This window comes from Oncorhynchus mykiss, chromosome 6, assembly GCF_013265735.2.
Source record: "Oncorhynchus mykiss isolate Arlee chromosome 6, USDA_OmykA_1.1, whole genome shotgun sequence".
NCBI classification, from domain to species: domain Eukaryota; kingdom Metazoa; phylum Chordata; class Actinopteri; order Salmoniformes; family Salmonidae; genus Oncorhynchus; species Oncorhynchus mykiss.
This window is the reverse complement of record NC_048570.1, coordinates 3,947,352-3,970,549: the sequence shown is the minus strand read 5'-3', so window position 1 is coordinate 3,970,549 and position 23,198 is coordinate 3,947,352. Positions and strand designations below refer to the sequence as shown.

The following is a 23,198-nucleotide window of genomic DNA, read 5'->3' as shown; positions in this document are numbered from 1 at the left end:
CAGAACCTGACTGTATAACGACCCAGACCAGAACCTGACTGTTCCAACACAGTTATATCTGCCATCTCTCTCTCTCTCTCTCTCTCTCTGTGTGTGTCTCTCTCTCCCCTCTCTGTCTCTCTGTCTCTCTCTCTCTCTCTCTCTCCCCTCTCTGTCTCTCTGTCTCTCTCTCTCTCTCTCTCTCTCTCTGTCTCTCTCTCTCTCTCTCTCTCTCTCTCTCTCTCTCTCTCTCTCTCTCTCTCTCCAGCCTCGTTCTATGGTGATGGCTATGTGCAGCTGAAGACAGTGGAGTCGTCGAACCGTAACTCCCTGCGTGTTCGTTTCCGTACCTCCAGCCCCCGCGGCCTGCTCTTCCTCGCTGCCGGCCACACAGACTACCTTCTAGTGGAGCTGAACGCTGGTCGCCTGCAGGTCAGTTCACCTTTAGCCTAGACTTCAAAACACACACATTACACACACACACAGACTCATTACACACACATGTACATTCAGGCCAACACACACACACACACACACACACACACACACACACACACACACACCACCTCCAGCTATGTCTCTATCCCAGCTCCCAGCTGACAGTCAGTCACTCAGCACAGTAACACAAGCAGGCAGACATAATTAGAAAACTACTGCCCACATTTCTAAACTATCTTTCTTTATCCTTGAAAAAATTATATTATAATCACTGGCAGACTCTCAGCAAATAACTTTTTAAACGTCAAATGATATTCTTAATGTAATGATAATGTCATGACAATGTAACGATAATGTGGTGATAATGGTAATGTGACGATAATGTGACGATAATGGTAATGATAATGTAATGGCAACGATGGTGTAAATGTAACGATAACGGTAATGTAATGAGAATGGTAATGTGACGATAATAGTAATGATAATGCAATGTAAAGGCAACGATTGTGTACATTTAACGATAATGGCAATGCAACGATAATGTAATGCAAACGCAATGATGGTGTAAGCGTAACGATAATGCAACGATAACACAACGGTAATGTAATGTAATGATAATGGCAATGAAACGATAATGTAAAGGCAACGATGGTGTAAATGCAATGATAATGTAACGACAATGCGACGATAATGTACATGCAATGATAATGTAACAATAATGTAATTATATTGTTAATGTAAAGGTAATGTTATGATAATGTTAATGTTCACCAGTCTGGTTTAAGCCTTGGATTTAGAACCAGTTCAGCTGGTACACGTGTCTTAGATGATATGTTAAATTGCTTAAATCGTGGAATGACCGTGCTGCCATATTTATAGACCTATCCAAGGTCTTTGATACTGTCGACCCCTTCTCATTCCCCTAGTTATTCCCCTTCTCATTCCCCTTCTCATTCCCCTAGTCATTCCCCTTCTCATTCCCCTGCTCATTCCCCTTCTCATTCCCTTACATATTTCCCTATATATTCCCCTTCTCATTCCCCTAGTCATTCCCATACTCATTCCCCTACTCATTCCCCTACATATTCCCCTACTTCATTCCCCTACTCATTTCCTACTTCATTCCCCTCCTCATTCCTCTACTCATTCCCTTACTCATTCCCCTACTTCATACCCCCACGTCCTCCCCCTACTTCATTTCCTACTTCATTCCCCTATTTCATACCCCTACATATCCCCCTACTTCATTTCCCTACTTCATTTCCCTACTTCATTCAAAGGTTGTCTGAATTGGGCCTCGGCCTGGCGTCTTACACAGTGTGTGCTTTCTGATGGTGTCACGTTAACCCGGTATTACTAAAGGTTTAATATAAATCAAATTGGTAGGGACAATAGCGTACATAACTGTGTCATCTGCACACATCTGCATCTGCATCTGTTTTCAAATTCTCTGTGTCTCATTTATGCACATTACACATTTATGCATTTGATGGCTCTTTCATAGAGCAGGTTCATGCCTGTAAATATCTGTGCTTTTGGATTGATAAAAATTGGACATAAAAAATAAAAAAAAAACATACGGATGAGCTAGTTAAGAAGCTGAAATTCAAAGTTGGTATTTATAGAAGGATCGGCCCCTTTTTTTCTAAAATGACATACCCAAATCTAATTGCTTGCCCTGAAGCAAGGATGTGCATATTCTTGGTACCATTTGAAAGCAAACACTTTGAAGTTTGTGGAAATGTGAAATTAATGTAGGAGAATATAAAACATTAGATCTGGTGTAATAATAATACAAACAAAAAAACACGTGTTTTCTATTTAATTTCTTTGCATCGTCTTTGATGTAGGATTCTAGGTGTAATTTAGAAGTTGTTCACAAGATGGCAGCAGTGTGTGCAAAGTTTCAGACTGATCCAGCGAAGAATTACATCGCTACACAATATTTTGTATCAAGTCTGACAGGAGTTTGCCCAAATGTGCCGAGTTGGTCAATTTATACATTTTCAAGTACATAACTATAGAGAACATACAAAACCTACAGAAAGACCTGGTTGAATCTAACCCACAAAGACAAATCTACACTGGAGTTACTTACCAAGAAAACAGTGAATGTTCCTGAATGGCCGAGTTACAGTTTTGATTTAAATCAGCTTGAAAATCTTTAACAAGACCTGAAAATGGTTGTCTAGCAATGATCAACAACCAATTTGACAGAGTTTGAAGAATTTAGAAAAGAATAATTGGCAAATGTTGCACAATCCAGGTGTGGAAAGCCCTTAGACTTACCCAGAAACACTCACAGCTGTAATCGCCGCCAAAAGTGCTTCTACAATTTATTTACTCAGGGGTGTGAATAATTATGTAAATGAGATATGTCTGTATTTCATTTTCCAAAATGTCTAAAATGTGGAATAAGTTAAGGGGTATGAATACTTTCTGAAGGCTCTGTAATACTCAGTGATTAATGAACTGACTTCGGAATCTAGTTTCTGCTTCTGGTTGTATTACTGGTTTATATTACTGGTTTATATTACTGGTTTATATTACCGCAATCCCTTCTACAAACTACAACACATAAATTATACTGGCTTTGCAATTTGTTCAATAAGACATAGAGGAACACAGCAGTTTCTGGTTTCCGTTACTGTCTGCAATCTCTGTTATGGTTAAAAATAGAGCCCACCTCGAAAGTCTTAGCTCGGGTTGTAGGTTACAAGGGTTTATGTTGCAAGCATGGTGGTCTGGCCTCACTATTTCTGGGCCAGGAGAGAGCGTGAGCTGTGCCGTGCTGACAGAGCTGTAATAAGGAAATACATTTGTTGCTTGAAGATGTCGGTTAAACTTAAGCTTCTCACTAAAGGTTTTGTAATGAAATCACAAAAAAAACAAGCGAGGTGACAGATAGACCTTTTTGTGACGCAGTCAGACGTGTTCAACAGAAAGAAACGTCACCCGTGAGAAATCCTTGCGACTGGGAAAACGTGTCCCCGGGCTACACTTTTCTTTTCGTGTGTGGGAGTGAAATTTTAAGATGCGCTGACAAATGCACTGCGTGGATTTTCTGTTGTGTGAGGAAGCAAGAAAAGTGGTTGAAACCTGCTCATCCTTAGGACAACAAAATCACAAATCTTTTTTATTTTCTTTTTCCTCTTTCGACTTGTTCTCAGGCTTGAGGTCTCTTTCCGAATCAGTTTTAGAGATTAGCATTGCTGTTGTGGTTGTCTTGAAACGCTGCTTGTATAGCTGGGACAGTAGCAAGCCTTGACAGGCCATTTCCTGCCGATGCAGAGCTCCATAGAGACGCAGACGGCGGCCCAAATGGGACCCTATTCCCTATATAGTGGTAGTGCACTACTATAGGTCCTGGTCAAAAGTAGTGCACTACTATAGGCCCTGGTCAAAAGTAGTGTCCTACTATAGGCCCTGTTCAAAAGGAGTGCACTACTATGGGCCCTGGTCAAAAGTAGTGCACTACTATAGGCCCTGGTCCAAAGTAGTGCACTACTATAGGCCCTGGTCCAAAGTAGTGCACTACTATAGGCCCTGGTCAAAAGTAGTGCACTACTATAGGCCCTGGTCAAAAAGTAGTGCACTACTATGGGCCCTGGTCAAAAGTAGTGTCTTACTATAGGCCCTGATCCAAAGTAGTGCACTAAATAGGGAATAGGGTGCCATTTGGCACAGAGACAGGGACAAAGATAATAGGGGTCTTCCTGCTTGCAGACGGAAACAAAGCATCTGTTTTAACTGCAGGTGACATCATAAACAGGAAATGTATTCATGATCACACGAGGATAACACGTGTCAGGGTGGTTATTCCCTATATCCAGCTGATGCTTGTAACGATTCTCTTCTTGTGAAGTAGAGGCGGACCAAAGCGCAGCGTGGTGGTTGTTCATTGTAATTTATTGACGACACTATACATGAACAAACTAACGAAAAAACAAGAAACGTGAGAACTCAAAACAGCCCTGTCTGGTGCAAACACAAAAACAGGAACAATCACCCACAAACAAACAGTGAAACCCAGGCTACCTAAATATGGTTCCCAATCAGAGACAATGACGAACACCTGCCTCTGATTGAGAACCATATCAGGCCGAACATAGAACTAGACAAACTAGACATGAAACATAGAATGCCCACTCAGATCACACCCTGACCAACCACAACATAGAAATATACAAAGTAAACTATGGTCAGGGTGTGACAGTACCCCCCCCCCCAAGGTGCGGACTCCGGCCGCAAAACCTGAACCTATAGGGGAGGGTCTGGGTGGGCATCTGTCCGCGGAGGCGGCTCTGGCGCTGGACGTGGACCCCACTCCATAATAGTCTTTGTCCACCTCCTTAGCGTCCCTAGATAGGTGACCCTCCTAAGAGACAGCTCGGGACAGAGGGACAGCTGCTCGGGACAGAGGGACAGCTGCTCGGGACAGAGGGGCTGCTTGGGACAGAGGGGCAGCTCGGGACAGAGGTGAAGCAGCTGCTCGGGACAGAGGGACAGCTGCTCGGGACAGAGGGACAGCTGCTCGGGACAGAGGGACAGCTGCTCGGGACAGAGGGACAGCTGCTCCGGGCGGAGGGGCTCTAGCGGCCCCTGGCTGACTGGCGGCACTGGCGGCCCCTGGCTGACTGGCGGCACTGGCGGCCCCTGGTTGACTGGCGGCACTGGCGGCCCCTGGCTGACTGGCGGCACTGGCGGCCCCTGGCTGACGGGCGGCACTGGCGGCCCCTGGTTGACTGGCGGCACTGGCGGCCCCTGGCTGACTGGCGGCCCCTGGCTGACTGGCGGCACTGGCGGCCCCTGGTTGACTGGCGGCGCTGGCGCTGGGCTGACTGGCGGCACTGGCGGCCCCTGGTTGACTGGCGGCACTGGCGGCCCCTGGCTGACTGGCGGCACTGGCGGCCCCTGGCTGACGGGCGGCACTGGCGGCCCCTGGCTGACGGGCGGCATTGGCGGCTCCTGGCAGACGGGCGGCACTGGCGGCGCTGGGCAGACGGGCGGCACTGGCGGCGCTGGGCAGACGGGCGGCACTGGCGGCGCTGGGCAGACGGGCGGCACTGGCGGCGCTGGGCAGACGGGCGGCACTGGCGGCGCTGGGCAGACGGGCGGCACTGGCGGCGCTGGGCAGACGGGCGGCGCTGGCGGCGCTGGGCAGACGGGCGGCGCTGGCGGCGCTGGGCAGACGGGCGGCGCTGGCGGCGCTGGGCAGACGGGCGGCGCTGGCGGCGCCGGGCAGACGGGAAGCTCCGGCAGAGGCGCCGGACAGGCGGGAGGCTCCGGGAGAGGCGCCGGACAGGCGGGAGGCTCCGGCAGAGGCGCCGGACAGGCGGGAGGCTCCGGCAGAGGCGCCGGACACTGTCCGGCAGAGGCGCCGGACAGGCGGGAGGCTCCGGCAGAGGCGCCGGACAGGCGGGAGGCTCCGGCAGAGGCGCCGGACAGGCGGGAGGCTCCGGCAGAGGCGCCGGACAGACGGGAGGCTCCGGCAGAGGCGCCGGACAGACGGGAGGCTCCGGCAGAGGCGCCGGACAGACGGGAGACTCCGGCAGAGGCGCCGGACAGACGGGAGACTCCGGCAGCGCTGGAGAGGAGGAAGGCTCTGGTAGCGCCGGAGAGGCGGGAGACTCCGGCAGCGCTGGAGAGGAGGAAGGCTCTGGACGGATGGGCCGGAGAGACAGCCTGGTACGGGGAGCTGCCACCGGAGGGCTGGGGTGTGGAGGTGGTGACGGAAAGACCGGACCGTGCAGGCGCACTGGAGCTCTTGAGCACCGAGCCTGCCCAACCTTACCTGGTTGAATGCTCACGGTCGCCCTGCCAGTGCGGCGTGGTGGAATAGCCCGCACTGGGCTATGCAGGCGAACAGGAGACACCGAGCGCAAGGCTGGTGCCATGTAAGCCGGCCCAAGGAGACGCACTGGGGACCAGCTGCGTAGAGCCGGCTTCATGGCATTAGGCTCGACGCTCAATCTAGCCCGGCCGACACGCGGAGCTGGAATATACCGCACTGCACCCGCTATGCACCCGCACTGGAGACACCGTGCGCACCACTGCATAACACGGTGCCTGCCCGGTCTCTCTAGCCTCCCGGTAAGCACAGGGAGTCTGCCCAGGTCTCCTACCTGGCGTAGCCATACTCCCTGTTAGCCCCCCCCCAAGAAATTTTTGGGGCTGACTCCCGGGCTTCCTTCCGCGCCGCCGTGCCTGCTTCGCCAACTCCATTCTCTGATAGCCTTCCGCGCACTGCTCCATCGAATCCCAGGCGGGCTCCGGCACTCTCCCTGGGTCGGCCGCCCACCTGTCGATCTCCTCCCAAGTAGTATAACCCATGCCATTGCTGTCCATAACGTCCTCCCATGTCCATACCTCCTCGCGCTGCTCCTGCTGCTGCTTTCTCCGTTGCCCATTACCACACCGCTTGGTCCTGTTGTGGTGGGTGATTCTGTAACGATTCTCTTCTTGTGAAGTAGAGGCGGACCAAAGCGCAGCGTGGTGGTTGTTCATTGTAATTTATTGACGACACTATACATGAACAAACTAACGAAAAAACAAGAAACGTGAGAACTCAAAACAGCCCTGTCTGGTGCAAACACAAAAACAGGAACAATCACCCACAAACAAACAGTGAAACCCAGGCTACCTAAATATGGTTCCCAATCAGAGACAATGACGAACACCTGCCTCTGATTGAGAACCATATCAGGCCGAACATAGAACTAGACAAACTAGACATGAAACATAGAATGCCCACTCAGATCACACCCTGACCAACCACAACATAGAAATATACAAAGTAAACTATGGTCAGGGTGTGACAATGCTGAGAATGTCTCTGATGGGATATACAGTAAAATTTAATACGTTCTTATTTAAATGCTAAGACTGAATAGAAACGAAATGAAAAGGGATATTTTTTCTCAATAAAATATACATATTACTAAATAGTAATGTAGTTATGCAATGTTAGTGACAGTGACTAAACACAATGTGTATCTGGCTCAGTGGAGATGTGTTGTTCAGTCTTGTTCTTAGTCCTAAGGGCAGCTCTATCTCAAGGCAACAAATGTGATTGGTTAAGTTTAGGAAATAAATGTGTGTGATTATGTAAAGGCAAGTAATTCCAATTGGTTACGATTAGGCTTAATGGTTGGGTTAGGTTTTTGACAGTAAATGTTTAAGTTTAAAACTCCAGTTTATAGTGAGATATAATTCTCTTCTTCCTTCCTATGTTCAGGTGAAGCTGGACCTGGGCTCTGGTGAGCGGTTGCTGAGATCAGAGAGCAGCACCCAACTAAACGACCTGGCCTGGCACACTGCTGAGCTCCTCCACGACCGCCATAATGTCACCCTAACTATGGACCAGTACTCCCACACCAGCCTCAGGATGCCTGGGCACTGGTCTCAGAAGCAGGATCTTACCATCCAGGATGGGCTGTACGTCGGCGGGTCTGGAGGCCTGGACAAGCTCTACCTACCCAATGACCTAACAGGATTCAGGGGGTGTGTGGATCAGGCTGTTTTCAACGAGAACAACATGTTATCGTCCCTGAGACCGTACGCTGGATTCAAGAGTGTCTATGAGGTTTCTTTGGGCTGTAGTCCCCAGTTCTTTGCCGGCGAGGAGGATCCTGTTAGTTTCTTTAGTTCAAGAGCGTATGTCTCCCTGCCACCCTGGAACGTCTCCCACAACCAGCAAGAGGCGCTGTTTGAGTGTGTGGTTCACACATCGGCTAAAGAGGGGATTGTCTTGTACAACTCGGCCAGACAAGGGGACTTTGTGGCAGTTGAAATCCAAGAGGGGCTGCTGGTGGCCATCGTGGGTAAAGGAGGCACCAAGACAGAACTTAAATCCCTCACCTTTGTCAATGACAGGAACTGGCATTCAGTGAAGATGTTCTTTACCCCCAAGACCCTACAGCTGACAGTGGACAAGGAGACGGTGAAGACTAGCATCAGCTCTCGCTCCAAGGGACTTCAGTTAAGAGGGTCGCTGTTTGTGGGGGGCATTGATGACAGCACACGTTCAGAAGTCAGGAAGATGGGTCTGGTGTCTGTGTTGGGAAACAGAGTCCGAGGAGGTTCTTTTAAGGGCTGCCTGAAGGACATGAAAGTCAATGGGGTCATGATGGGTCTGCCTAATGCTGTAGTCACTAAAGATATATCAGTGGGCTGCGAGCCGGAGAAAGAACCAGAGCCCTCGACCACGATGGGTCCAACTACTATCCCGACTGTCCCCAACTCCCGGTTCGATCCCACTTCGGTCACCCCTACCCCAGAATTCCCTATGTTCACTCTGGCCAGGGGGCTGGACAAGAAGTACGGGGCCAATTTCGTGCTGCTCAGGAACCTTGTAGTCTCAGAGGGTGGGCGTGGGTCTCTAGAGTCCAAGCACATCAAGGTGCTCCTGGACTTCAAGAAGCTTGGGGTACGCCAGTCTCAGATCATGTTCCGGATCCAGGAGCAGCCGGTGCACGGTCAGATACGATTGGATGTGGACCAGGACCAAGAGGAGAACATCTTTAGCATGCTGGACCTGTGGCACGGCAGGGTGATGTACATCCACGGAGGATCAGAGGACCCAGAAGACTTTTTCACTTTCTCTATATTCTCTTCCTCCAGGAAGGAGGTTCCCACATACCTGCAGGGGACGAGAAGGTACCGCTACAACATCACAGTGACCCCCACCAATGACGCCCCAGAGCTCAGCCTGCCCCAAGGGAACCTTTTCGTCCTGTTGGAGAATTCTAGAAAACTCCTAACCAAAGAGGTGTTGAAAGCCACAGACATTGACAGCAACCACACCGACCTGGTCTTCTCCATCCTGGGGAACCTGAACCCTGACGCTGGTTATCTGGAGGTGGGAGATAACCCCGACACTGCAGTGACCACGTTCTCCCATTCTGATCTGGAGGAAGGGAAGGTGAACTATGTCCACACTGGGGTGAGGAACTCCAGGATCGTGCTGAGGGTCAGTGATGGAGACAAGGTGAGCAACACGGTGGTTCTGAGGATCATGGCCATAGGTTTGGAGTATAAGATCGCCAACAACACTGGGCTTGAGATCATTCAAGGTGAGGTAGCTGTGATCAGTAACAAGCAACTGGCCATTCAGACCAATGCCGTGAATCAAGTGGTGGACATCCGATATGATGTCGTCAAGCCACCTCAGTATGGTGAGCTGCAGAGGCTTGACTCCAGCGGAGAATGGAAGCCCACCGGTTCTTTCTCTCAAAGGCTGCTGGAGAAAGAACGCCTTCGGTACCTCAGCACTTTCCAAGAAATCCAGACTGCCACTGCTACGGATTACTTCAAATGCAAGGTCACAGTAGCAGGAAGAGTTGACACTGAACTGGTCTTTCCAGTCACAGTGAAGTGGGTACATTATAACCTAGTCAGGAACGTAATGGCCGATATTAATAAAGTTCGGAAAGTGACGTTGGACTCACAGTATCTTTATGCCACAGTGGACATTGTGACACTATCCGAGGATGATCTTCACTTCAGAGTTCTCTCCTCGCCGAAGAAAGGACAACTTCTCCTTGTTCACGAGTTATTGAAGAAAAATTCAACTTTCAGCCAAAGAAATGTCACTGATCTAAAGGTTCTATACGAACTGGTCGACAGACCATACGAAGACACAAGTGACACGTTTAAATTCCAAGTGTTCTCCAAGCATGCTCAATCACAAAGTTACGATTTCCAGATCTCAATAAAAGCTGACGTCAACAGCGTATTTATAAGAAATTACAAACTATCTATAATGGAGGGAGAGAGTAAACTCATCACAAAAGACGAGTTGTTTGCAGAGACTCTTAGCACCAAGGAGTTGTACTACACCGTTACAAGTAGCCCTAAACATGGGAAGCTAGCACGCATCAACCTGTCCAACTCTAACGCCAGTTACAACAACATCCTAACGTTCAGCAACCAGGATCTCTTGGAGGAGCGCGTCATGTACATTCACGACGACACAGAGACCACTCAGGATCAGTTCACATTCATAGCCTCCACTAGTCAGGAGTCCAAATCCTCCGTCACGGACGAGGAAGTCGGATCCAAAGAAGGGACGTTTAACATCTCCATCCAGCTAGTTAACGACGAAAAGCCGGTGCGCGTTGTCGATAAAGTTTTCCACGTGGTGAGGGATGGGCAGCGGTTGCTCACCCTGGACGATCTCTGTTACCATGACGCAGACTCGGACTTCAGCGACGGGCAGTTGGTCTACACGCGCCGGGGAATCCCAATGGGAGACCTGGTTCTGGTGAACGACACCTCTCACAGGTACTTTCTCTTTTGTTTTGTTTTTTGTACATATTAATGATATAATGTATTTTGACTGTCTATGGATGTTTTATATTGTCTCAAACCTATGCCCTTGGGGCGGCAGGGTAGCCTAGTGGTTAGCGCATTGGACTAGTAACCGGAAGGTTGCAAGTTCAAATCCCCAAGCTGACAAGGTACAAATCTGTCTTTCTGCCCCTGAACAGGCAGTTGTGCCAACCCACTGTTCCTAGGCCATCATTGAAAATAAGAATTTGTTCTTAACTGACAAGGGCTTGATGCCTAGTTAAATAAAGGTAAAATTAAATCCATTGGTGGTCCACAACATTGTTTTTAATCTTGTCTTTTACTCTTTAATCTTGTCTTGTCAAATTGATGAGGCTAGGCTCTGTACCTTAAGACCATCTGGTGTGTTAGTGTTGTGGACCACACCAAGGTTTTCACCTCTCTCCTCTGGGACTCCCAGATGTTCCATGTAACTATTCCACAGCTGATTCAACTTGTCAACTAATCATCAAGCCCTTGACTAGATGAATCAGGAGAACTCAGCAGGGCTACAACAAATTACTGTGACTTCTGGGACGTCTGGGCTACAACCACTGGACTACAGAATACAACTGTTTTGTTGTATTGTGTGGAGTGACACTTTATTAAACTTTCCTGACCTCTGACCTCCAGGCTGTTCCAGTTCACCCAGAAGGAGCTGGAAGAGAAGAGAGTGTTGTTCCTCCATCGAGGCGTGAACTCCGGACGCTTCGTGCTCTTCGTGTCCGACGGGAAACACTTAGTCTCCACTCTGCTGGACGTCAGCGCCCACGACCCTTTCCTGAGCCTCGGCAACAACACAGGTATGTGTGTATATTATAATATGTTATATGCAGAGTATTTTCCAATGGACCCTTTCGCTAAGCCCCAACCCCCTTTGGTTATTGTTACAACCTAGGACAACATTTTTCCCGGGAAGCCCGATTCCCTATACAACCCACTGGCCAAATCCCCTCGCAATGATCTCAAACTGTGTTTCTAATACACAGTGAACATTAATACAGACTACACTCTTGGGTATGTTGTCATTACAATTTGTTCACGGGAACCTGGTCAAATTTATAGTGTAGTTAGACACTGAATGGCTGTCAGCATGAAGTCAATTCTATAACCCTTTTTGGAGCTAACTAGTGGTCTCGATTCGTATCCTGATGTCAACAGCAGATGGGGAGTTGTATTCATAACATAGCTAATTTAACTAGCTAACATATATCTTGAGAAAAACAAGTTATATTATGTGGCTAGCTAGCTATCTTTAGCAACATTTGATGCTCAATGAGAGCTTGCTAACCAGCTGAGCTAGCAAACAATGTAACAATAGTAACATTTTGGATTTGAAAAATACTTCAACATTTCTCCTACATTTCAGAAGTACTCCAGGTGTACTGTTCTGTTATTTAGCCGTGAAAACATTAATTTTTTTGAAAACTCTGTTGTTGCCATAACCCTCACTGTCTTTCATGAGATTAAAACTCTGTTGTTGCCATAACCCTCACTGTCTTTCATGAGATTAAAACTCTGTTGTTGCCATAACCCTCACTGTCTTTCATGAGATTAAAACTCTGTTGTTGTCCGAGATGTCGGACCCGACAACGGTTGCTATCCATTGGAGCGTTGCGATTGGTTGCCAAAGAATCTGCAGCGGGGCTTAGCGAAGAGTCAATTGAATGATTATGTAAAATGCCTTTGGAGTGTAGTCAGTCTTGCTTAAGCTGCCCATTATTTTGCCCTTGTGTGAACAAAGACCACTGTGAAAATGTCTGTTGATGTGATTGTGTTTCCCCCCCCCCCCCCCCCACTACGATTCATTTTTTTTGTCATCCTCAATTATTGTTTCTGTGTGTTGTTGTAATGAGATGGCTGTGTGTTTCATTAATTTATTTTGTTAATTCATCCATTTATTCATTCATCCACCCATTTATTCATTGATTCATCCATGAATTAATTAATTAATCCATTCACAGGTCTGTTGGTCCAGAAGGGAAAGGAAGTCACCTTAACCACCGGTAACTTCAGCGTCCTCACGAACCTCAATGTCCGCGATGACAGCGAAGTCACCTACAAGGTGTCCGAGCCTCCTAAGAACGGCTGGCTGTATCGCCACGGAAACATCTCAGTGGAGTTTACACAGCACGACCTGAAGAAGGGCCTCGTCTCGTATCGTCATGATGACAGCAAGAACCTGGCGGATTGGTTCAGTGTCACGGTTAAGGCTAAAGGTCACGCCCTGAATGCCAGAATCAACGTTAAGGCTTACCTGGAGAGCCATCAGAGGCCCCCTATTCTCCAGCACAACAACACCTTACTGGTGGAGGAGAGCAAACCTGTGAAGATTGACGGGAGTAGACTGGAGGTATGTATGTTGTTTGGGTTGGGGATGAATGGATGATTGATTGGCTGAATGATTGTATGGATATATGATTGGATGGATGGATGTATGAATGACTGGGTGGGTGGATGGATGAATGATTGGGTGGGTGGGTGGATGGATGGATGAATGAATGAATGACTGGGTGGGTGGATGGATGGATGAATGATTGGATGGATGGATGTATGAATGATTGGATGGGTGGGTGGATGGATGATTGGATGGATGAATGATTGGATGGATGGATGGATGAATGATTGGATGGATGGATGAATGATTGAATGTATGAATGAATGATTTGATGAATGGATGGAAGGGTGGATGGATGAATTATTGGATGGGTGGATGGATGGGTGGATGGATGGATTGGATGGATGGATGAATGAGTGGATAGATGGATGAATCAATGAAAGATTTATTGGGTGGATGTATGAATGACTGGCTGGTTGGATGGATGGATGAATGAATGATTGGATGAATGATTGGATGGATGGCTGAATGATTGGATGGATGGATGTATGAATGATTGGATGGGTGGATGGATGATTGGATGGATATATGAATGATTGGATGGGTGGATGGATGAATGATTGGATGGATGGATGGATGAATGATTGGATAGATGAATTAATTATTGAGTGGATGTATGATTGACTGGGTGGGCTGATGGATGGATGGATGAATGATTGGATGGATGAATGTATGAATGATTTGATGGATGGATGGAAGGAAGGGTGGATGGATGTATGGATAGATGGATGAATGAATGATTGGATGGATTAATGAGTGATTGGATGGATGGATGGATGAATGATTGGATGGATGAATGGATGGGTGAATGAATAAATTCATGATTGAATGAGTAACTGGGTTGGGAATGTGTTAGTGATTGACGTAGATTAGAATATATTTGTGTTTTGTTTAGCAATATTTCTACACAGTTTTGTCATGTTATCTGCATATATGTCAGTATTGGTTCAAGTCCTTCAGGATTCCGGTACAGTATTTATTCTAACTCCTGAGCTTCAGTCAAGTAACACGTCAAACACGATGCCAAGTGATACACCAAACGTCAACTAACCTCTTTAGACACCAAACATCTCAGAGGTTGTATCCCAAAAGGCACCATATTCCCTATGGGGGCCTTGGTCAAAAGTAGTGCACTATATTAGGGACTAGGGTGCCATTTGGGACACGGGCATACTTGACAGTATATAGCCTCTGTCCACTGTGTCTAGCCTCCAACCTCTGTCTGTCTCTCTGTCTGTTCCAGGTGACCCACGAGGACAACCTGCCATCTGAGATTGTATTTACAGTGAAGGTGGCTCCACTACACGGGTTCCTGCGGCGCTTCGTGGAGGCTGAGGAGCAGTATGTTGGAACTGAACAGATCCCCGTCCAGACCTTCTCCCAGGAAGACGTCAACGCTGGCAACATCCAGTACATGCAGACAACCCCCAGCCAGGTCTACTGGACTTGACTTTTTGTTCTTCTGTATTTTACCTTGAATGTTTAGAGACAGAAAGACAGGTGTGTCAGAAGGGTGAGGGCTGACATGCAGACAGACCCTGGCCAGGTCTTCTACTACCAAGACAGACAGACCCTGGCCAGGTCTTCTACTACCAAGACAGACGGACCCTGGCCAGGTCTTCTACTACCAAGACAGACAGACCCTGGCCAGGTCTTATACTACCAAGACAGACAGACCCTGGCCAGGTCTTATACTACCAAGACAGACGGACCCTGGCCAGGTCTTATACTACCAAGACAGACAGACCCTGGCCAGGTCTTATACTACCAAGACAGACGGACCCTGGCCAGGTCTTATACTACCAAGACAGACGGACCCTGGCCAGGTCTTATACTACCAAGACAGACAGACCCTGGCCAGGTCTTCTACTACCAAGACAGACAGACTCTGGAACCAAGACACAGACCATGGCCAGGTCTTCTACTACCAAGACAGACAGACCCTGGCCAGGTCTTCTACTACCAAGACAGACGGACCCTGGCCAGGTCTTCTACTACCAAGACAGACGGACCCTGGCCAGGTCTTCTACTACCAAGACAGACAGACCCTGGCCAGGTCTTATACTACCAAGACAGACAGACCCTGGCCAGGTCTTATACTACCAAGACAGACGGACCCTGGCCAGGTCTTATACTACCAAGACAGACGGACCCTGGCCAGGTCTTATACTACCAAGACAGACAGACCCTGGCCAGGTCTTATACTACCAAGACAGACGAACCCTGGCCAGGTCTTCTACTACCAAGACAGACAGACCCTGGAACCAAGACAGACAGACCCTGGAACCAAGACAGACAGACCCTGGCCAGGTCTTCTACTACCAAGACAGACAGACCCTGGAACCAAGACAGACAGACCCTGGAACCAAGACAGACAGACCCTGGCCAGGTCTTCTACTACCAAGACAGACGGACCCTGGCCAGGTCTTATACTACCAAGACAGACAGACCCTGGCCAGGTCTTATACTACCAAGACAGACGGACCCTGGCCAGGTCTTCTACTACCAAGACAGACAGACCCTGGAACCAAGACAGACAGACCCTGGAACCAAGACAGACAGACCCTGGCCAGGTCTTCTACTACCAAGACAGACGGACCCTGGCCAGGTCTTATACTACCAAGACAGACAGACCCTGGCCAGGTCTTATACTACCAAGACAGACGGACCCTGGCCAGGTCTTCTACTACCAAGACAGACAGACCCTGGAACCAAGACAGACAGACCCTGGAACCAAGACAGACAGACCCTGGCCAGGTCTTCTACTACCAAGACAGACAGACCCTGGAACCAAGACAGACAGACCCTGGAACCAAGACAGACAGACCCTGGCCAGGTCTTCTACTACCAAGACAGACGGACCCTGGCCAGGTCTTCTACTACCAAGACAGACAGACCCTGGCCAGGTCTTCTACTACCAAGACAGACGGACCCTGGCCAGGTCTTATACTACCAAGACAGACAGACCCTGGCCAGGTCTTCTACTACCAAGACAGACAGACCCTGGCCAGGTCTTCTACTACCAAGACAGACAGACCCTGGAACCAAGACAGACAGACCCTGGAACCAAGACAGACAGACCCTGGGCAGGTCTTCTACTACCAAGACAGACAGACCCTGGAACCAAGACAGACAGACAGACCCTGGAACCAAGATACAGACCCTGGCCAGGTCTTATACTACCAAGACAGACAGACCCTGGAACCAAGACAGACAGACCCTGGCAGGGGGGTTGAACTTGCCTTTCTTCCACTAACAAGGGCACACTTGTCTTTTCTTACTACTAACCCCCTCTACTGTACTTTAAGTTGAATGGATAGAGAGTGAAAAAGAGGCAGGGAAGTAGGGAGAGCGGTGTGTCTCAGAAGGGTGAGGGTACTATCCATTAGACTAGACCAGACCACCCCAGGCCACTGCACTGGTCTTTACAGGGTTGGGGTCAATTCAGGAAGTAAACAAAATTCAAATTCCAATTTTTCTTAATTTGAAAAGCATTGTAATTTCGGTGTATTTCTTGAATTGACTGGAATTTTAAAGGACTGTTAAATGACTTACAGGTCAATGTAAAACTCTCTTCTTCCTGTTTAGGTCAACGACACATTCCTATTGGACGTCTCTAACGGTGTCACAGAGGTCAACGGTATCAGGATATCCGTGGACATAATCCCCCGCCTCATCCCTCTCCAGGTATTCTTGTTTTGTTATTGTAGAATTATTGTATTGTTTTGTTGTATAATTATTGTATTGTTGTATAATCATTGTATTGTTTTGTTGTTGTAGGATTATTGTGCTATCATACATTTTTATGTACGTTTGTAAATTAGTGTATAATTCATCTATGACTGCGGGCTTCCAATAAATGCTATTACTTCTACCACTACAGGTGTCCAATTTCACCCTGAGAGAGGGCGGGGCCAAGGCCTTGACACAGGAAGTGCTCAGGGTCACCAACCGACACTTCTCTGGCCTCAACTTCCTATACAGTTTGACTGAGCCGCCGCAGAACGGATATGTTGAACATTCACGTTACCCCGGTGTTCCTGTGCTGACTTTCACCAGACGCCAGGTGTGTTATTCTCTCTTTTTGTCATGTTGAAGAAGGACACATTAAAATACTGTAAATGTAATTCTACAAAGATTTTTTTTCCATATTTCATAAAAATTTTTTGCGGATGATATCAGACAAGAATATACATTTCTACACAACCACAAACTATACTATATAAGTTCCTCAGGATCCTTGGTTTAGATTGATTACTCGAGATGATCTAATACCACATTATAAGCAGTTCATAGACATTTGTAACAAGTCTTATAATGCATTATGGCAGCGTCATAATGCATTATACCTGTATGACTTAAGTAAAATGTTACCTCTAACTTCTTCACATCCATGATTCTTTTATAGACACTCAAAAGACACCTTACATTAAAGTAACATTTCAAATCAAAGTTTGACTCCATTTTGACCCTCATGCCCCCCTCTAGGTGGAGCAGGAGTTAATCTACTACATACATGACAGCAGTGAGACGTTAGAAGACAACTTCACTGTGGTGGCCAACGACACAGGCCTGAGGAAACAGAGCTCTCCCTGTATCGTGTACATCCAGGTCACAGCCGTCAACGACCAGCATCCAGTCATCACTGCCAACAGGGTTCTCAGGGTGAGTCCTCTAGTCCTCACTGACCAACAGGGTCCTCAGGGTGAGTCCTCTAGTCCTCACTGACCAACAGGGTTCTCAGGGTGAGTCCTCTAGTCCTCACTGACCAACAGGGTTCTCAGGGTGAGTCCTCTAGTCCTCACTGCCCAACAGGGTTCTCAGGGTGAGTCCTCTAGTCCTCACTGACCAACAGGGTTCTCAGGGTGAGTCCTCTAGTCCTCACTGACCAACAGGGTCCTCAGGGTGAGTCCTCTAGTCATCACTGACCAACAGGGTTCTCAGGGTGAGTCCTCTAGTCATCACTGACCAACAGGGTCCTCGGGGTGAGTCCTATAGTCATCACCGCCAACAGGGTTCTCAGGGTATGTCCGCTAGTCATCACTGACCAACAGGTTTCTCAGGTGAGTCCTCTAGTCATCACTGACCAACAGGGTCCTCGGGGTGAGTCCTCTAGTCATCACTGACCAACAGGGTCCTCGGGGTGAGTCCTCTAGTCATCACCGCCAACAGGGTTCTCAGGGTGAGTCCGCTAGTCTTCACTGACCAACAGGTTTCTCAGGTGAGTCCTCTAGTCATCACTGACCAACAGGGTTCTCAGGGTGAGTCCTCTAGTCATCACTGACCAACAGGGTTCTCAGGGTGAGTCCTCTAGTCATCACTGACCAACAGGGTTCTCAGGGTGAATCCTCTAGTCATCACTGACCAACAGGGTCCTCAGGGTGAGTCCTCTAGTCCTCACTGACCAACAGGGTCCTCAGGGTGAGTCCTCTAGTCATCACTGACCAACAGGGTTCTCAGGGTGAGTCCTCTAGTCATCACTGACCAACAGGGTCCTCGGGGTGAGTCCTATAGTCATCACCGCCAACAGGGTTCTCAGGGTATGTCCGCTAGTCATCACTGACCAACAGGTTTCTCAGGTGAGTCCTCTAGTCATCACTGACCAACAGGGTCCTCGGGGTGAGTCCTCTAGTCATCACTGACCAACAGGGTCCTCGGGGTGAGTCCTCTAGTCATCACCGCCAACAGGGTTCTCAGGGTGAGTCCGCTAGTCTTCACTGACCAACAGGTTTCTCAGGTGAGTCCTCTAGTCATCACTGACCAACAGGGTTCTCAGGGTGAGTCCTCTAGTCATCACTGACCAACAGGGTTCTCAGGGTGAGTCCTCTAGTCATCACTGACCAACAGGGTCCTCAGGGTGAGTCCTCTAGTCATCACTGACCAACAGGGTTCTCAGGGTGAGTCCGCTAGTCATCACTGACCAACAGGGTCCTCAGGCTGAGTCCTCTAGTCATCACTGACCAACAGGGTTCTCAGGTGAGTCCTCTAGTCATCACTGACCAACAGGGTCCTCGGGGTGAGTCCTCTAGTCATCACTGCCAACAGGGTTCTCAGGGTGTGTCCGCTAGTCATCACTGACCAACAGGTTTCTCAGGTGAGTCCTCTAGTCATCACTGACCAACAGGGTTCTCAGGGTGAGTCCTCTAGTCATCACTGACCAACAGGGTTATCAGGGTGAGTCCTCTAGTCATCACTGACCAACAGGGTCCTCAGGGTGAGTCCTCTAGTCATCACTGACCAACAGGGTTCTCAGGGTGAGTCCAACAGGGTTCTCAGGGTGAGTCCTCTAGTCATCACTGACCAACAGGGTCCTCAACGTGAGTCCTCTAGTCATCACTGACCAACAGGGTCCTCGGGTGAGTCCTCTAGTCATCACTGACCAACAGGGTCCTCAGGGTGAGTCCTCTAGTCCTCACTGACCAACAGGGTCCTCGGGTGAGTCCTCTAGTCATCACCGCCAACAGGGTCCTCAGGGTGAGTCCTCTAGTCATCACTGACCAACAGGGTCCTCAGGGTGAGTCCTCTAGTCCTCACTGACCAACAGGGTCCTCGGGTGAGTCCTCTAGTCATCACCGCCAACAGGGTGGTCGGGTGAGTCCTCTAGTCATCACTGACCAACAGGGTCCTCAGGGTGAGTCCTCTAGTCATCACTGCCAACAGGGTTCGCAGGGCAAGTGGCGTGAGATGATAGAGATATATTTAGTCGACCCTTCCTGTGTCCCAAATGGCACTATACTTTTGACCAGAGTCGTATGTCAAAAGTAGTGCACTATATAGGGAATAGGACTCTGGTCTAAAATAGTGCACTATATAGGGAATAGGACTCTGGTCTAAAGTAGTGCACTATATAGGGAATAGGGCTCTGGTCTAAAGTAGTACCACTCTATAGGGAATAGGACTCTGGTCTAAAGTAGTGCACTATATAGGGAATAGGGCTCTGGTCTAAAGTCGTGTACTATATAGGGATTAGGGCTCTGGTCTAAAGTAGTACCACTATATAGGAAATAGGGATCTGGTCTAAAGTAGTGCACTATATAGGGAATAGGGCTCTGGTCTAAAGTAGTGCACTATATAGGGAATAGGACTCTGGTCTAAAGTAGTGCACTATATAAGGAATAGGGCTCTGGTCTAAAGTAGTGTACTATATAGGGATTAGGGTGCCATTTGGGATCCAGAAGCTGGTTCTTTTTGTATTGACTGGTGGCTGGGTGGCAGTTCGTCTCTGACAACGGGACTTAAGCAGCGGTCAGTCAATATGCCTCATGATGTGGGCAGGCAGTGTTGGGACTGGGTTGGGGGAGGCTAGTGGTAAGGTATGCCAGCTACGTGGGTGGAGGGGGGAGGCTAGTGGTAAGGTATGCCAGCTATGTGGAGGAGGATCCCAAAACAGACTGTCTGTGATGCCGAGCAGCTTTTTTACTCATTGGGAAGACAACATTGTAAACGGATAGTAGGGTGAACTGGAACAAGTCTATAAAGTCTATAAAGGTTGGGAAATAGAAACAATTGTGTTTCTATGTGAATCAAGGAGGTGGATAGTAGATGAGAACATCTGGAGAGTAAATAATGGACTGTCAGTTAAATCAGTTGTTCTATGTGAATCAAGGAGGTGGATAGTAGATGAGAACATCTGGAGAGTAAATAATGGACTGTCAGTTAAATCAGTTGTTCTATGTGAATCAAGGAGGTGGATAGTAGATGAGAACATCTGGAGAGTAAATAATGGACTGTCAGTTAAATCAGTTGTTCTATGTGAATCAAGGAGGTGGATAGTAGATGAGAACATCTGGAGAGTAAATAATGGACTGTCAGTTAAATCAGTTGTTCTTAGTGAATCAAGGAGGTGGATAGTAGATGAGAACATCTGGAGAGTAAATAATGGACTGTCAGTTAAATCAGTTGTTTAACTTCCTGAAGAGAGTGTAGTTGAAATAGTCCAATGCAAATTAACCCGATTTTAAAAATAAACCCCATAGCAACAGTCTGGGTAAAATAAATAAATTCATATGAATAAACCCTATTCCCTATAAGACTGGTATAGCATCTTATTCCCTATTAGACTGGTATATAATCCTATTCCCTATAGGACTGGTATAGAATCCTATTAGACTGGTACAGAATCCTATTCCCTATAGGACTGGTATAGAATCTTATTCCCTTTAAGACTGGTATAGTATCCTATTCCCTATAGGACTGGTATATAATCTTTTTACCTATAGGACTGGTATAGAATCCTATTAGACTGGTATAGAATCCTATTCCCTATAGGACTGGTATAGAATCCTATTAGACTGGTACAGAATCCTATTCCCTATAGGACTGGTATAGCATCCTATTCCCTATAGGACTTGTATAGAATCCTATTCCCTATAGGACTGGTATAGAATCCTATTAGACTGGTACAGAATCCTATTCCCTATAGGACTGGTATAGCATCCTATTCCCTATAGGACTTGTATAGAATCCTATTCCCTATTAGACTGGTATAGAATCCTATTAGACTGGTATAGAATCCTATTAGACTGGTATAGAATCCTATTCCCTATAGGACTGGTATAGAATCCTATTAGACTGGTATATAATCCTATTAGACTGGTACAGAATCCTATTCCCTATTAGACTGGTATAGAATCCTATTAGACTGGTATAGAATCCTATTAGACTGGTATAGAATCCTATTCCCTATAGGACTGGTATAGAATCCTATTAGACTGGTATAGAATCCTATTAGACTGGTATAGCATCCTATTCCCTATATGACTTGTATAGAATCCCATTCCCTATTAGACTGGTATAGAATCCTATTAGACTGGTATAGAATCCTATTAGACTGGTATAGCATCCTATTAGACTGGTATAGCATCCTGTTAGACTGGTATAGCATCCTGTTAGACTGGTATAGAATCCCATTAGACTGGTATAGCATCCTATTAGACTGGTATAGCATCCTGTTAGACTGGTATAGAATCCCATTAGACTGGTATAGCATCCTATTAGACTGGTATAGAATCCTATTAGACTGGTATATAATCCTATTAGACTGGTACAGAATCCTATTCCCTATTAGACTGGTATAGAATCCTATTAGACTGGTATAGAATCCTATTAGACTGGTATAGAATCCTATTCCCTATAGGACTGGTATAGAATCCTATTAGACTGGTATAGAATCCTATTAGACTGGTATAGCATCCTATTCCCTATATGACTTGTATAGAATCCCATTCCCTATTAGACTGGTATAGAATCCTATTAGACTGGTATAGAATCCTATTAGACTGGTATAGAATCCTATTCCCTATAGGACTGGTATATAATCCTATTAGACTGGTATAGAAACCTATTCCCTATAGGACTGGTATAGAATCCTATTCCCTATAAGACTGGTATAGCATCCTATTAGACTGGTATAGAATCCTATTCCCTATAAGACTGGTATAGCATCCTGTTAGACTGGTATAGAATCCTATTAGACTGGTATAGCATCCTATTAGACTGGTATAGAATCCTATTAGACTGGTATAGCATCCTATTAGACTGGTATAGAATCCTATTAGACTGGTACAGCATCCTATTAGACTGGTATAGAATCCTATTAGACTGGTATAGAATCCTATTAGACTGGTATAGCATCCTATTAGACTGGTACAGCATCCTATTAGACTGGTATAGAATCCTATTAGACTGGTATAGCATCCTATTAGACTGGTACAGCATCCTATTAGACTGGTATAGCATCCTGTTTGACTGGTATAGCATCCTGTTTGACTGGTATAGAATCCTATTCCCTATAAGACTGGTATATAATCCTGTTAGACTGATATAGAATCCTATTCCCTATAAGACTGGTCCTATTCCCTATAGGACTGGTATAGAATCCTATTCCCTATTAGACTGGTATAGAATCCCATTAGACTGGTATAGAATACAATTCCCTATAGGACTGGTATAGAATCCTGTTAGACTGGTATAGAATCCTATTCCCTATAGGACTGGTATAGCATCCTATTAGACTGGTATAGAATCATATTCCCTATTAGACTGGTATAGCATC

The 23,198-nt window shown here is 47.2% G+C and overlaps 1 protein-coding gene across 1 annotated transcript in view; it reads left to right on the top strand.

Annotated features, from left to right (window-relative positions):
* Positions 1-23,198, top strand: part of cspg4b (chondroitin sulfate proteoglycan 4b) — a 61,033-nt gene that overhangs the window by 12,005 nt on the left and 25,830 nt on the right. The window contains exons 2-9 of the mRNA XM_036979226.1: positions 248-411; positions 7,655-10,701; positions 11,380-11,549; positions 12,711-13,099; positions 14,388-14,579; positions 16,733-16,831; positions 17,028-17,210; positions 17,633-17,809. Of these exons, the coding sequence (XP_036835121.1) occupies positions 248-411; positions 7,655-10,701; positions 11,380-11,549; positions 12,711-13,099; positions 14,388-14,579; positions 16,733-16,831; positions 17,028-17,210; positions 17,633-17,809 (4,421 nt within the window). The remainder of the gene's footprint in view (positions 1-247; positions 412-7,654; positions 10,702-11,379; positions 11,550-12,710; positions 13,100-14,387; positions 14,580-16,732; positions 16,832-17,027; positions 17,211-17,632; positions 17,810-23,198) is intronic.